Source organism: Myotis brandtii, unplaced genomic scaffold (genome assembly GCF_000412655.1).
Source record: "Myotis brandtii unplaced genomic scaffold, ASM41265v1 scaffold1718, whole genome shotgun sequence".
Classification (NCBI taxonomy): Eukaryota; Metazoa; Chordata; class Mammalia; order Chiroptera; family Vespertilionidae; genus Myotis; species Myotis brandtii.
Genome location: NW_005356331.1, coordinates 180,858 through 195,280, shown reverse-complemented (window position 1 = coordinate 195,280; position 14,423 = coordinate 180,858). Strand labels below are relative to the sequence as shown.

The window sequence follows — 14,423 nt, the reverse complement described above, 5'->3', positions numbered from 1 at the left end:
GCCGGGCCGGCTCGGCTGCGGGAGGAGAAATCGGGGGAGTTACCCTAGAAAAGCAGGAGCGCCGGGCGCACAGCCGTTCTCATTCCCGTTCACTGCGACGGAAACCCCCAACTGGACAGGGTCCACGAGAAAAGCCACGGAGCGTTCACCCTTTGGATTAGCATTTAATCTGGTCCATCCCTTCTCGTTAGCAACAAAGCATCGACGAGCCATGAATAGTGTGTGTTGGGGGGACGGCGGGGGGAGAAATGAGCAAATCTCCCAATACAAAGAAATACTCTTTAGATCCTGGAAGAAAGAGGAAAGGTGTTTGCGGAGAAGAGGAAACTATTTAAATCCCACGGGAGAAGAGGGAGGGCTGCTTGCTGTGGCCTCGTGACGCCGCGGCCGCGCGGATGACTCCGGCTCAGAAGGCCGCGTGTCCAAGTCCCGTCGGGGTCAACCGCGAAGGTCTTTGGGGAGAAATGAAGCCTCGAGGTGACTTTCCTCCGGGGTGGATGTGCCTTGAGACCAGGGAGACTCCCGAGGCCGCCTTGTGAGGAGAGCAGGCGACGTGCTTGCTTCAGATGCATTTGTGACGCCCGCGATGCCATTGAGATCCTGAAACGGGACGGATTCCCGAGCGGACGGGGCGTCTTTTGCAACCTCCGCTACCGGACAGTTAGTTCACACACTGTCCTCGCCGCCCGGCCACGCAGCCTCCTGGTCCCCACGTGTCCCCGATGCTCCGAGGACTCGCCCCTCCACCTGCGCCCCGCTCTGCGCTCTCGCCGTCTGCCCTGGACCATCTCTGCCTCCTCGGCTGCAGGCCCACCCTGTTCCCCCGGAGCCGGGAGCCGGGAGCCGGGAGCCGGGAGCCGGGAGCCCGGAGCATCCTGCACACTCCCTCCGCTCCGTCTCCCAACCCGATCAGGGAATCTGCCGAGTTTCGCTCCCACAATGTCCTATCGCACGTATCCCCTTCTCCCGATGACCACAAAGGCCTCCTTGCATCTCTCTCTCAACCCACCCGCCGTGTTCACCAGCCCTCGCTCCTTCAGATGGCCACTCGTTCCGATCGATGGCGCACGCGCTTTCTGAGCCGCACATCAACACGTAGGAAGAAGTGGACAATCGGGTCTCTGCATGGTCTGCCTCAAAACAAGAAAAGTTCTATTGGGACGGTCTCCACAAGTTACCTGAAAGATGGGGAAATGTGTAGCTAGCGGTGGACATGACTGTACTTTGAATAAAGCACTATTGATGTTTCTCTTGAAATTACCATGTTTTCTTTGATTACAAAATCCACATTTTTAACTGGTTAACGGTTAATCCGCATTATTAACCGGTAACGCGGATTGTTAACTGGTTAATCATGCGGATTAAGCCTTAACCGGTTAATAATGCAGATTTTGTGCGTTTGGGATTCTCAACATAAATCCACTTTTCATCGCCAGTCACAATTGGGTGCAAAAAAGACTTTCTTCATGCCTTTGAGCAACATTTTACTGATGACTTTTCAGTTTTCCTTTTGTCTTTGGTTCAGCTGATGTGACACCCGTTTTCCTTCCTTTAAACCTTTCCCATTGCTTGTAAACGGTCGGAAATTGTTTCCTGAGCAAAGTTTAATCTTTCTGCAAGTTGTTTTTGAGTTTGACACACATCTTCATCCAATAATGCTTGTCATTGTTGGACTTCAAACTTTTTCAGTTAAGCTGGACATTCTTTGTCTTTCACATCGAAATCATCACTTTTAAACCAACGTTCACAAGTATCTTGAGATGGAGCGTGTTCACCATAAGCTTTCCGAAGTATATGATAACTTCCAGCAGCACTTTTCTTCAAAATAAAGTAATGAATTAAAACTTCCCACAAATGCTCTTTTTTGGCATGAAATTCAATATTTTTAAGCTTAAAAATATCTATGATGTTAACACCTTTAGAAAATTTGACATATAAAGTTTTGAAGCTTGTTGTCAATACAACAAAATAGCATACATATCAAATCGCATATATCAACATATGTGTAACTCCATCTAGTGAAAAAATCCGCATTAACCGGTACACCTAGTATAACAAAGAGACTGTTTTTAATTTTCAATCCAGTAGTCATCAGTACAGTAGCCATAATATCTGCTTTCTTGTTATCCTTGCAAACTGTTTTCTGGGGCATAAGGTTGCTTTAGGCCAAGTCCAGAGTTTATTTTGCCTTTTTTTAAACACCCAAAGGGTTGTGTGTGTTTTTTTAATTGAAAGTCATAAGATTTTTTTAAAAGTTTAAATTCTTTTTTTTCTTGAGTCTCACTCTTTTGCCTCCCAATTGATCATATTGCCCAAGTGTTCCCATTTGTACAAATATTTTACATAATTTTTCCTGGTTTTATCTATCCAACCATATTAAATGTTCTATGCACTGTTGCATTTTTATTCACTTAATTATTAAATTTGAAAACTACAAAAACTCTTATATATTTGCAGAAGGATGTTAAATCTTAAGGAAAGTACTATATAATGTGACTTTAACTCATAACTAACTGCCTATGTGGGTGACATGAGAAGCTATTTGTCATAGCATGATCCCCAAATATTTTTTTTTCACAAATCCCTGATAGAATCATTAAAAACTTATCATCCTCCTTGTCTAATATCATTTATATTTCAACTAGAGGCCTGGTGCATAGGATTTGTGCACTGGGGCGGGGGGGCAGGGGCAGGGCGAGGCCTGCGGGGATCGGTTGCTGTGGGACAGTCGCTCTTCCCGGTTAACTGAGCTCACTCTCACTGTGGGAGCACACTGACCATCAGTGGGCAGCTTCTGCATTGAGCATTTTCCCCCTGGTAGTCAGTGTGCATCATAGTGATTGGTCAAGTGGTCATTCTGGTCATTCTGCTGTTCGATCACTGGGCTTTTATTATATAGGACTAGAGGCCCATTGCACAAAATTCATTCAGGGGTGGGAGGTTCCCCTCAGCCCAGTTTATACCCTCTCCAATCTGGGAACTCTTGGCATATGTCAGACTGCCGGTTTAGGCCCAGTCCCAGGGATTGGGCCTAAACTGGAAGTCGGATATCACTCTCACAATCTGGGACTGCTGGCTCCTAACTGCTCACCTGCCTGCCTGCCTGATCGCCCCTAAATGCCCCCCCTACCAGCCTGAGCACCTCGAACTGCCTCTGCCTGCCAGCCTGATTGCCTCTAACTGCCTCCTGTGTCAGCCTGGTCACCCGCAACTGACCCCCCTTCCGGCCTGGTTGCCCCCAGCTGCCCCCCTGCCAGCCTGGTCGCCTCCAACGGCCCATGTGCCAGCCTCTTCACCCTCAACTGACCCCCCCACCGGCCTGGTCACCCCACGCAGCCTGCTGTTCAGTCCTTTGGTTGTCCCTCACTAACACCCCTGCCGGCCTGGTCATAGGCAGCCATCTTGTGAGGGCATGAGGGTCAATTTGTATATTACCTCTTTATTATATAGGATTATCATCATTATTATTATTACTACAAATGTAAATTTCTCTTACAAAAAGGTAACTTCTACTTGGTTCTTGGATCTTCTTCTGTGTCTGCTGTTTCTAAAAACTAATCAACCTAAAATAATTCTTATGTCAAAGAGGCATATTTTGGGGTAAGTTCTGCTCCGCTTCATCCGTTACTCTCCCAGAGCTACCAGTCTCCTGGGCCTCTCCCTTGTGCACATGACATATACACGTTAACAAACTTCTGCTTTGGTTGCAGGGATTCCAACCAAGAATTTAGGGTGGGAAAATTATTTTTTATTTTTCTACACCAACTTCCCTCTCAGAGGGGAAGATGAGAGTTGCTTCAGGGGACGGGATTTATGACAAGTGAATTCTTTTGGAAGGCTCTGCTCTTAGATAAGGGATTTTAGAAACTCAAATGTCTTTAGTTCAAAATAATTTTATTTTTTGCCACAGTGGTGGCTTATTCTGGATCCCTTCAGCGTGAGAAATGTCCTGATCAAAGTGAATGGGATTTAAGAAAGTCCTAAGGGGCGGAAAAAGCACGCAATCTTCTTGTTTTAATGTGACAATGTAACGATGTCTACATAAGGACAAAAAGAGAGCGGGAACTCCATGGAGCATTGGTGGTTCAGTGGTAGAATTCTCGCCTGCCACGCGGGAGGCCCGGGTTCGATTCCCGGCCAATGCAACTCGCATTTTTTTCCTTCCCATTACTGCAGGGCAACATCTCATTGCAGAGTCAAAAAAATATGATGAGCGCGAGATTTGTCGGGACTAATATAATAATATGTCAACTGGGATTGAAAAATAAAAATGATTTAAAAGTTGGTAAACAAAATCCTAAAGTAGCGATGTTTCTGGTATCCGGGGATGGCTGAGCTGAGAAAGACCAGTTAGCCTTCCTTTTGCAATTTCATCTTCTTAAATTATGCCAATTAGCATGAGCTTGGTTTTCCAATAACCTGAAACGTCATTCTGTCAGAGCCCGAGTAAATGCGGATCTGAGGATTGGGGTCTTTCCGGGGTACGCTAAGCCGCTAGTATGTGGAGTTGGAGTGTAGCCATGTAAGGATATCAACGTACTTCTTTCTATTCTTATTAGTAGCCAAAATATTCATCAATTACTAGAAGTTAGGAAAATGCCCGAACTTATTTTTTTAATATTATTTGAAAGGGAGTTCAGCATGTCTGAGCAGAGTGGCGCAGCGGAAGCGTGCTGGGCCCATAACCCAGAGGTCGATGGATCGAAACCATCCTCTGCTATCTGGACTTGCACTTTTGATACGAGTTTAGATTTTAGGAAAGGGGATTGAATTCAGTTTATCACGGACTATCAGGTAGGGCCTGGGGACCAGTACTGCAGGTGTACTGTTTTCGGTCTCCAACTTCGGTAAATGCTACTCATTAGTCTGGCAACTCTGGTGCTTTCAGTAACTCAGGTTTGGGGATACGTACACCTGGTACAGATCGGAATGTGTATCCCATAGTCAAACTGTTACAATTTGTAATAATTTATGATTGACATCTCGATCTTCCCAGTCTTGTTTTTACAGACATTTCAAAACAGGTGCCGAACAGAAACACCAACCTAGAACAGGAGAGGTAATATTCCTCATGGGAATTCATCTAGGTGCTGGCTGGAGTCTTGTAGTCGTGGCCGAGTGGTTAAGGCGATGGACTTGAAATCCATTGGGGTCTCCCCGCGCAGGTTCGAATCCTGCCGACTACGAGCTGAGCTTTTCTTCCCCGGTACCGCATCTGCTGGACCAACTCTGGAAATTCAAACACACACTGAAATAACACGAAACAGCCTTTTCCTGGTTATTGTTTTATTTTTCCGTAACACTGGAAGCAGGTAGTACGAGTCTCTTAGTGTGACAGTCGCTAGAGACAAATCTTTGAAAATGATTGTGGGATGACATAGGGGTTTCTGAGCCTGCGCCCTGAAGACGCCCCGGCTCTAATTCTCTATGAGTTGCTGTCTCCCCCTCGGCAGTCCATCTCAGGTCTGACTTCTGAAACCTCGCCTGCCTGTAACTTCTTCCACTTGATTTTCTTCCCCCAAATGTGGGCACGCCAGTGCATCAGTATTCTCCCGTGAACATGTTTGTTTGATGATTAGGAAACATTTCAAAAAGAATTTTCCAATCGTTCCTCCGTCTGGAGCTCTCTTATCGTTCCACCTCAGAGGCCAGAACTAGAGAGGAAGTACCAGAAAGATAATTTTCAAAGCTGCTTTCAGCTAAATCTTATTATCTTTTTTTTATTAAAAATCGTTTTGCTTGCTAACTCTTTCTAACGCATACACTTAATTGTATATGTAACATAGAAAAGAGTAAACATAACAAAAATTATCTTTTATTATACTTGCATTCTATTAGGAAAGGCAGAAAGGAAGTAAAAATACTTAAAGAGGGAAAAGGTTTTTCGTAATCTCTGAAATTGCCCAGAAATACACAGTTTTGATTTTGTAAAGAGCGCTGTTACGGCAGGAAAATTCCAAGCAAAAGTGAGCTCTGCTTGGCTTCGCCTTTTCTCCCAGGACTCATGGAGCATTCAGGAAAGAAGTCACCCTTTTAAACATCACAGGACGCACAGCCAACGCCCTTGGAAAAGCTTGCCAGAGAGCTTGTGGCTGTTGGGCCCGTGGTACCTGTTGGCCCCATGGTGTAATGGTTAGCACTCTGGACTTTGAATCCAGCGATCCGAGTTCAAATCTCGGTGGGACCTTCTGTGTTTTTAGTGCCTTCCTTTGCCTTCTGATCACCTTTGCACCTGGACGGACACCCATCCCATCTCACTGTTCTGACCCGCAGCCTCACGCCTTCTGGATTCCACCCCTGCCTTCTCCTGTCCCTCCGCCTTCACCGGGCCAGAGTCCCCTTCAGATCTTGGGAAATTAGGTTTTCTTCAAGATGTCTAAGTATTCGCGTTTCACATCTGGGACCTCAGTTCTGGGTTCGGTTCTATCCACTTCTAACACGCACTCGATCTTGAGAAGTTCGTGGTGCGAGTGAGCCCAGGTCTTCCTGTGCATTTTGTAGTCTCTGCTAAGCGTGATGTAGGAGATTTTAAATTTAATAAGTATGTTTTAAACTAAAGCTATAATTCACAAAATAGTAAGAATGACAAACTCTGTAAGAAATATTTATAGGAGTTTCAGGGTGTCCTTGTGTGGCCCCATGGTGTAATGGTTAGCACTCTGGACTTTGAATCCAGTGATCCGAGTTCAAATCTCGGTGGGGCCTGCTGCTCTCCTACTGCTGTTTTTTCCCCCCATCACTGGTGCATCCTGGCCTATGCACATCAAGTTCCCAAACCAAGAGTGCACTCTGGCCTGTAAAGACACACCCCCTTATACTTGAACTTCGCGCCCCCCACCCCATCAACATTCAGTGCCTTGCTGTCTCCTCTGGCGGCTAAATATTGCTCGGCCAGGGGATTCTTCTGCTGAACAAAAACAGGCCCATAGAACAGGGACATCAGACAAGGGCATTCATTCTCTGATCCCAATGACAGAAACAGCAAACAAACAACAAAACATTTTATAATCTCGCTAAGAACAGACAAGAAAAGCTCACTGTGCAAACCACACCAATACCAAACATCTCCTTTCATCTAATCCGAGGGACCACGAGTTTCACAGCTTTGGCTTCGTTATATTCTTACCTTCGTCTCAAGCACAGCATTCCTCACAGCATCCAGCCCAGAACAAAGCCGGGTTTCCTTGCACCCTCCCCAAATCACCCAACATCAGGCAGATGCCCCAAGGACTGTAGAACAAAGAGAAATAACTGATATACAACATTGTGTAAGTTTAACGTGTGCAACGTCTTGATTTGATACGTTTGTGTATTGCAGTGTGATCACCACAGTAGCATTCCACCACATCCCATAATTATTTTTTTGTGTGTGTGTGGTGAGAACATTTAAGATACAGTCTCCTAGCAACTTTAAAGTCTACAATACAGCACCGTTGCTTATAATCGGTGTGCTGTGCGTCTCCGGAACGGGCTCTTCTCCTAACAGTAAGATTTGCATTCTTTGACCCACGTCCCCGCCGTTTCCCACCCCAAGCAAATCCCTTATAACCGCCATTCCACTCCTTGTCTCTGTGAGTCCGGCTTTTTTAGACTCCACATTTCTCTTTGGAAGTGTATTTTGTCATTTTTATTCAGGTTCACATCCTCACCCTACCCCTCCATTTCGGGACTGTAGGCTCTTCTTTATTTTTTTTTTTTCCTTTATCAAAGCAAGAGGGACATCCAGGCAAACAAATGCATCATGTTCATGAATGAAGACTTGCAATAAAATAAGAGAAAGTGCCGAACAATTCAGTTGAATGAAGAAATGTAATATTTGCCGAAGCTTCCTCACGTAGCTGACGAGGTGGCCGAGTGGTTAAGGCGATGGACTGCTAATCCATTGTGCTCTGCACGCGTGGGTTCGAATCCCATCCTCGTCGCTCCGGGGCCCACTCTGTGGTGGGTGCTAGGTTTTAGCGAGGGTTGCAAAGGGCTGTTTTAGTGCTTTCTGAGCCGGTTATTTGTCTGTAAGCAAAGAGCAAGAACTGCACGCTGAGCGCGTGGTCAGACCCTCCTGGGCAGGGTCCCGTGGTTCCCGTGCTGCCGGTGATTGAAGTGAGGCCTTCGGTCCCCTTCTTTGCTCAGTGGCCCTGCGTTGGCAAGTTTTTGTCTCATATTCTTTGCCTTTTAACGCGTGGTCAGACCCTCCTGGGCAGGGTCCCGTGGTTCCGGTGCTGTCGGTGATTGAAATGAGGCCTTTGGTCCCCTTCTTCGCTCAGTGGCCCTGTGTTGGCAGTTTTTGTCTCATATTCTTTGCCTTTTAAATCTCAGGCACGTTTCCAAGTCCAAGGTTCTCTGGCTGGACACCTTATCAGTTCCTCCCTCCCAACTTCCCCATCAAACTCAACCTTTGCCCCTTAGGAGTAGAAATTGCCCACATGCTGCACTTTTGCTTATGTGGTTCCTTCTGGTAAAATCCGTTTTCAAGAACCAGATCAAGTGTCCCTTTCCCCTGGATCTGCAAAGGAAAGTATGCCTCTCCTCTTTGTATTTTAGTTGAATTAATTTAAGTCGAAGATCTTTCCCTGCCCTCCACCCTCTATTCATTTCTCCCTTCTTTGGTTCTCTTCTGCCACGGACATCTTAATTTTAGCACGTACTCCATAAAAATCTCACCTGTCGCCTGTGTTCACCTTCTCTAAACTATAGCAAGTGGCCAGGCACACAGTGTAGAGAAACACAGTTTGAGGGGACGGTAGAGATTAATCTCTCTGGAACTTCCCCCTCTGTCACCTGTCTCTATCTTACGGATGAGGAAACTGAGGTAGAGAGCAGACAAACCCAGTCTTTCCTTTTAAGGTTCATGGAAACCTAGTGTTTTTCTTTTTGTTTGTTTGTTTGTTTTTGTTTTGTTTTTAAGATCAAGTGGTTGAGGTGATGAGGCCTTTCCAACATGTTCAAGTCCGGGACTGGGATTGCAACTTTTGAGACCTGGAAACTTCCGGAGTACACGTGTCGGAAGTCAGCGGACCTCCCAAGGCCTCATGAAGACTGAGACCTAGGAAGCATGGATTTTTAAAGCAACACCTGTGTTTGAATTTCACCTAACAATAGATGGCGTATACGGACTACGTGGCTCCACGATGGCTTACACACGATGACCCGCTTAATCTTGGAAATAAAAGCTCAGGAGGCGGTGATCCTGATTGCAAGCCGAAGTGGAGTCTGCAGGAACTGGGCCATACACGATATGCTTTGTATATGTTGCTTTTTCTCCCACAAAGAATCAGAGGTAATTATTGATGCTACGGATGCCTGAGCAGTCTTACCCCTGGTGCCACTCCCTCCCCACTTTACCTTCTGTGAGAATAAGGTTTTAAGGATGTGCCCCAGCCTTTTAAACCCTGTTTCTTCAAGTTTGCACACTGTAAACATTCAACAGATAGTTGTAAAACACACACTTAAAGGCCTGTTGTGTGTGTGTGGTGGCAGGGGGAGGGATTGAAACTTCATCCAAGCATAAAAGACCTTCGGGATGTGTCACTCCTTTTAATTCACGTTAAAGGGTGGTTTTAAACGTGGCCGTCTCTTGTATTGTCCCAAAGTAAGGAGGTAGATCTGGGGCAATTCTGCCTCAGCCCATCACCTTTCTCAAACCCCAAAGGCTTTGTTTTTCTCCCTAAACAAAGAGGGAAGGAAAGAGGAATGAATACATTACGTACAAACGAGGGAAGCCTCTTTGCTCTCTCTGTACAATCTGGACTTCACAGAGGACTAGTGGAAACCAGTCAGACAGGAGCTCTAAGGAACAGGCTGGGAAAGAAAGGGCCCATAGCTACCTTGTTTTAATTATTTGTTGCTTTCACCTGGCAAGAGCCCTCATGGCCTCCACGTTTGGACCAATATTTAGATACAAAACCAAAGACCATGTTTCACCAGGAAGTCAGCAGTTGGAAATTACCTTCTCTTCATCCTATAAATTATTATTAAAACCAGTTATGTAGGCACAGAAATGTGTGTTTTTATATTTTGCGCAGCTACCTTCTCTATCGGTCTGTTGCATGCACACTTCTGTAAACACCTGGGCTCTTTTAATGACCTTAATATTTCTGCTCTGTAATTGAGGTTGGAATGCAGGCCGTTCTCATCCGTTTGATGAGGATACAACAGAAGGAAGAAAGGAAGGCGGAACAGGAGGGGAAGAGTGAAAAACAGTAAACATAGACTCCACAGCAGCCAGAACTTAAAAAGAAAGAAAGAAAGAAAGAAAGTGAAAAGACATTGGTGAAACTGCTGACTCCTGACCCTCTTTTATGGATTAGGGCAGTTTATTGGCAAAAGAGTACGCAGAAGCTAAAGTTAACCACGAAGGGATTCGAACCCTCAATCTTCTGATCCGAAGTCAGACGCCTTATCCGTTAGGCCACGTGGTCGCTTGCAGCTCAGTCTTGCTGAAATATTTAAAAGCATCCTGAGCTTTCTTCCAGCCGGGTCCTGAGTCCTTCACGTCACGTCATGATGCAAAGGCTATGTCGCCTGGACTTTTTCGCCTTTAAAAAGATGGAAATTCTAGACAATGTGGGGTCATTTGGGGCCACGGAGTCGGGATTGGGGAAAGGTTGAAACTGACAATCATTTAAGTCTTGTGGCATATGGGGACTCAAGTCTACCACTGCTGAGCAGAAAACTGGAGTTTTTGGCTCCTAAGCGATGCCAAAGTATTGCATATTGTCTGCATCAAGGGATATTTTCTAATAAGCAAACTCATTGTTCCTTCCTTATCAACTCACCCACATGCACTATTTTCAGTCTCTCGATACTTGGGTCAGCTGGCTGGAGAGTTGTCATGGTAACCGCACCCATAAGGGGGTCTTACTATCTGGAAGCATCTGCACCAGTGACCCTCTCGCCATTCCGCGTGGGTACCTGCCCTTCCCTTCCCATGCTCTTCTGGTGCTTTCTCTGATTTTTTTTTTCATTAAAAAAATTTTTTTGTTGTTGTTGTTAGTATTACAAATATCTCCGGTTCCCGCCCCCCGCTTTCTCCCCCTCCTCCAGCCCCCCCTCCCCCCGCCCAGTCTTCACTTCCCTATTGCCCGTGGTTGTTAGAATGTGAGATTAGAGCGCTTTCACACGGTGTCTCTATCCATTTGAAGAAAAGAATGCTTTTCTTAGCGTTTCTCAGGGGTTTAAAGAGGTCCAGGGCCGTTACTATTTTTTGAGGCGTCCATATATTAATAAATTAAAGTAACCCACTATGGCCGGAGTACAAAAATTGTGACTGTTAACAATATTTACATTGAATGCACACATCCACACAAAAAAACGTGTTTCAATAGCTCATTCGATGGACAAGGTGTTTACAGACTTTATAATGTTCCGTAGGGTGTTTGGCCCAATAACGCGGTATTGATGAAAAACTGTGCTCAGAGGGGCTCCTTTCGAGCTTGTTAGCGCGTGTGGGTGACCTCGAGCACCTCGTTAGAAGGTAACGTCAGCTGCACGCAGGGGCATTTCCTTACTTTTCTTAAATCGCACGCCCTGGGAGTATTGGCCCTACTGGCTCGTTTGTCTTGGCTTTTGTTGTTTTTTATTGTGAACATAAACTGCAGAATTTTAAAAGTGGAAGAAAAGTGCTTAGCAGAGGATGGTTTCGATCCATCGACCTCTGGGTTATGGGCCCAGCACGCTTCCGCTGCGCCACTCTGCTCTCTGCCTCGTGGCGTCTCTGTCTTCCTACTTAACTCTGTTCAAAAGCCAGTGACGTTCGTTTCTAAAAATAGCTCGCGGGAAAGCACCTATTTATTTATCCCAATACTTTCGCTTCCACAAGTTGCCAATTCTGTTTGGAATAATGTCGCTGCCAGAATCAGAGAGCAGACCAAACTAGGAACAGAGAAGTAAACATTAACACACATGAGTGACTGGGCGCAGAGGTGAGGGTGGCTAGATAGTGAAATGAGAATTACAGGCTTTAATACACAGGGAAGAAAAAAATAACCTCGCCGCGAAGGGACCCGGGCTTCCGTGGCCCCACCTTCGGGAAGAACACCCTTTTGGTCGGATTTCCCTGGTTTGGGGTGTGTGTGTGGGTGTGGGTGGGGGGGCGGCCGCGGGGGAAATGACAGTTTTTAGACTCCTGCCCGGGCTGAGGTGGGGCTGGGGGTTGGTTGGAAAGGCTTTGCCCGATAACAGTGAAAACCTGAACGGCGAGCCGAGGTTTTTCCTCCCGGGGTCGTGTCTCGCGATGCCGAAGATTGAGGACCGTGGGCCAGAAGATTTAAGCAAAACCGTGGACATTTTATTACAAGCAGATTCAGAGCGGGGCCAGGTATGGGCTGGCGGTGAAGCCAGCCGGTCTAGGCATATCGGGCTACAAGCTGCTCTGTGTCTACCTGTGTCGCCCCTGATCGATTCCCTCATTGTTCTTGCCCAGCACGGACCTGAGCTCCCTGCTCCTATACGTCAGGTCACCTGTTGCCACAGGCCCTCCCTCGTTTCATATGCCTCCCACCTGAGTCCAGACACATTCCATTATTTCTGCCTGTTGGTTCCTGTGATCAGGCTGCTCACACTTCCCTGTCTGCCCTGCCTGGTTCCTCCGGCCTGTGTTTCCCCCGGACCCTGCCCCGTGGGCCTGCGAGTCCAGCGAACGCCTCTCAATATGTGTGCCCTGGGCGCCAACTCACTGGGCAGGCGCGGCTACCTCCAACCCGTGTGAAATGTGGGAAGGAAAGAGGGTCTCTAATAAATTCATGAAGGAAAGTAACCCCCCAGGGTGGTCGGGCCACAGGTGGGTCTCGGTGGGGAGCCAAGCCCCAATCTTACAATTCAATGGAAGGTTATCTTGCCTTAAGCGAGTCCTGCCCATTGTCCTGGTGCATCCAGGTTACCCCCCCGAACCCCCAAAAGGGCTCCTCCTTTTCCAGCCGCTCAGAGCGCAGCCGCCCTCCAGGGTGCAGTTCTCTCCGGCACCTCGTTTCCCCCCGCGTTGGTGGAATCCTCCCGCATGGCAAGTGCGTGAAAGAAGCTACAAAACTGTCCTCCTGCGCATTTGAGATCTCGCCCCCTCGCATGTCCTCAGTTTGGCTCTAATAAACTTATAAAATTCTCTACCGTTTCCCGTGTTTCTGCACGGAAAAATGGTCAGTTTCTTTAGTTTTCAGCAGTTAATTCCAGAAATCCTCATCCGGGGACCCACGACTTGCCGCGGGAGGCGGGACTACATTCATGGTGACGTCACCCAGCGCGAGGCCGCGAGGGCCGATATCCGGCGGAAGTTCTGCGCGCCTTCAGTTTTCAATTAGGTCCGCACTCCGCGTATATAAGTGAGCTGCCTTTGTTGCTCAGCCTGTTCGGAACTTGTCTGTTCAGTCACCATGTCCGGTCGCGGCAAAGGCGGGAAGGGCCTGGGCAAGGGCGGCGCCAAGCGCCACCGCAAGGTGCTGCGCGACAACATCCAGGGCATCACCAAGCCCGCCATCCGGCGCCTGGCGCGGCGCGGCGGCGTCAAGCGCATCTCCGGGCTCATCTACGAGGAGACGCGCGGGGTGCTCAAGGTCTTCCTGGAGAACGTGATCCGCGACGCCGTCACCTACACGGAGCACGCCAAGCGCAAGACGGTCACGGCCATGGACGTGGTCTACGCGCTCAAGCGCCAGGGCCGCACCCTCTACGGCTTCGGCGGCTGAGCCCCAAACCACTACCTTCGACAGCAAAACCAAAGGCCCTTTTCAGGGCCGCCCACCCCCTCTCGGAAGAGCTGTTACGCAGCTTTTTGGTTTGTTGTGTGTGTGTGTGTGTGTGTGTGAGACGAGCGTGAGTACACGGGAGCGGTCCCCGCCACTCCGCACCCCAGTGGAGGACAGGCCCTTGGCACCCCTCCTTTCCCTGGCGGGTACCTTGTGCTCCCTTGTTCCCTTGGGACCGTGCCCTGGTGTCGCCCGGAAGTTCCGCCGAGCTGGTTTTGACTTGTCTGGCGAGCGTTCAAATTAGTGTACAAATTGCGAGGACGTGAGGCTGCAACCCTTCCCCATAAGAACTTAGATCGATTAAAAAATTACCAGTAAAACTGCTCTCGTGTCGGGCCTGGGCCGTCAGGCAGGTCTGCGCACTGTGGGCTCTCCCCTCCCCCCGCTTCCTCCGGGGCATCGCGCTGATTGACCGTCACCCCCTCCAGCACCGGGGGCTCCGGTTCCAATGGGTCTGAACTGGGCCGGTCTCAGTCCCCGGCCCTCCCTGAGCCCGAGGCCCAGCAGCTTGTGAGTCCCATTCACTAGCTCAGCGGTCGGCGCCCGAACTCGGGGCCCAACTCGGCCTGGAGGCCTCGCTGTGCGTCCGAGGAGGAGGGGCTCCCTCCCGCGGCCACCGGCTCTGCCTTTCCCTCCTCCCCTTCTCCCCCTCCGCCTCCGCCTCCCTTCCTCCCTCCTCCCCTCGCTCCC

The 14,423-nt window shown here is 48.3% G+C and overlaps 1 protein-coding gene, 1 long non-coding RNA gene and 8 other non-coding genes across 10 annotated transcripts in view; 7 read left to right on the top strand and 3 right to left on the bottom strand.

Annotated features, from left to right (window-relative positions):
- Positions 1-4,074: 4,074 nt before the first annotated feature.
- TRNAG-GCC lies at positions 4,075-4,145 on the top strand. Its single transcript has one exon. It is a non-coding gene; the product is annotated as a tRNA-Gly (tRNA).
- Positions 4,146-4,648: 503 nt separating this feature from the next.
- TRNAM-CAU lies at positions 4,649-4,720 on the top strand. Its single transcript has one exon. It is a non-coding gene; the product is annotated as a tRNA-Met (tRNA).
- A 384-nt stretch (positions 4,721-5,104) lies between these two features.
- TRNAS-UGA lies at positions 5,105-5,186 on the top strand. Its single transcript has one exon. It is a non-coding gene; the product is annotated as a tRNA-Ser (tRNA).
- Positions 5,187-6,115: 929 nt separating this feature from the next.
- On the top strand, positions 6,116-6,187 carry TRNAQ-UUG. The gene has a single exon. It is a non-coding gene; the product is annotated as a tRNA-Gln (tRNA).
- Positions 6,188-6,633: 446 nt separating this feature from the next.
- Positions 6,634-6,705, top strand: TRNAQ-UUG. Its single transcript has one exon. It is a non-coding gene; the product is annotated as a tRNA-Gln (tRNA).
- Positions 6,706-7,840: 1,135 nt separating this feature from the next.
- Positions 7,841-7,922, top strand: TRNAS-GCU. The gene has a single exon. It is a non-coding gene; the product is annotated as a tRNA-Ser (tRNA).
- A 2,420-nt stretch (positions 7,923-10,342) lies between these two features.
- On the bottom strand, positions 10,343-10,415 carry TRNAR-UCG. The gene has a single exon. It is a non-coding gene; the product is annotated as a tRNA-Arg (tRNA).
- A 1,205-nt stretch (positions 10,416-11,620) lies between these two features.
- Positions 11,621-11,692, bottom strand: TRNAM-CAU. The gene has a single exon. It is a non-coding gene; the product is annotated as a tRNA-Met (tRNA).
- Positions 11,693-13,340: 1,648 nt separating this feature from the next.
- Positions 13,341-14,423, top strand: part of LOC102262979 — a 20,153-nt gene continuing 19,070 nt past the window's right edge. The window contains 1 exon segment of the mRNA XM_005863085.2: positions 13,341-13,647. Within this exon segment, the coding sequence (XP_005863147.2) occupies positions 13,362-13,647 (286 nt within the window). The 5' untranslated portion in view covers positions 13,341-13,361.
- LOC106725564 overlaps positions 13,594-14,423 on the bottom strand; it is a 19,846-nt gene continuing 19,016 nt past the window's right edge. Inside the window, exon 3 of the long non-coding RNA XR_001361453.1 lies at positions 13,594-13,669. This is a non-coding gene — a long non-coding RNA (uncharacterized LOC106725564). The remainder of the gene's footprint in view (positions 13,670-14,423) is intronic.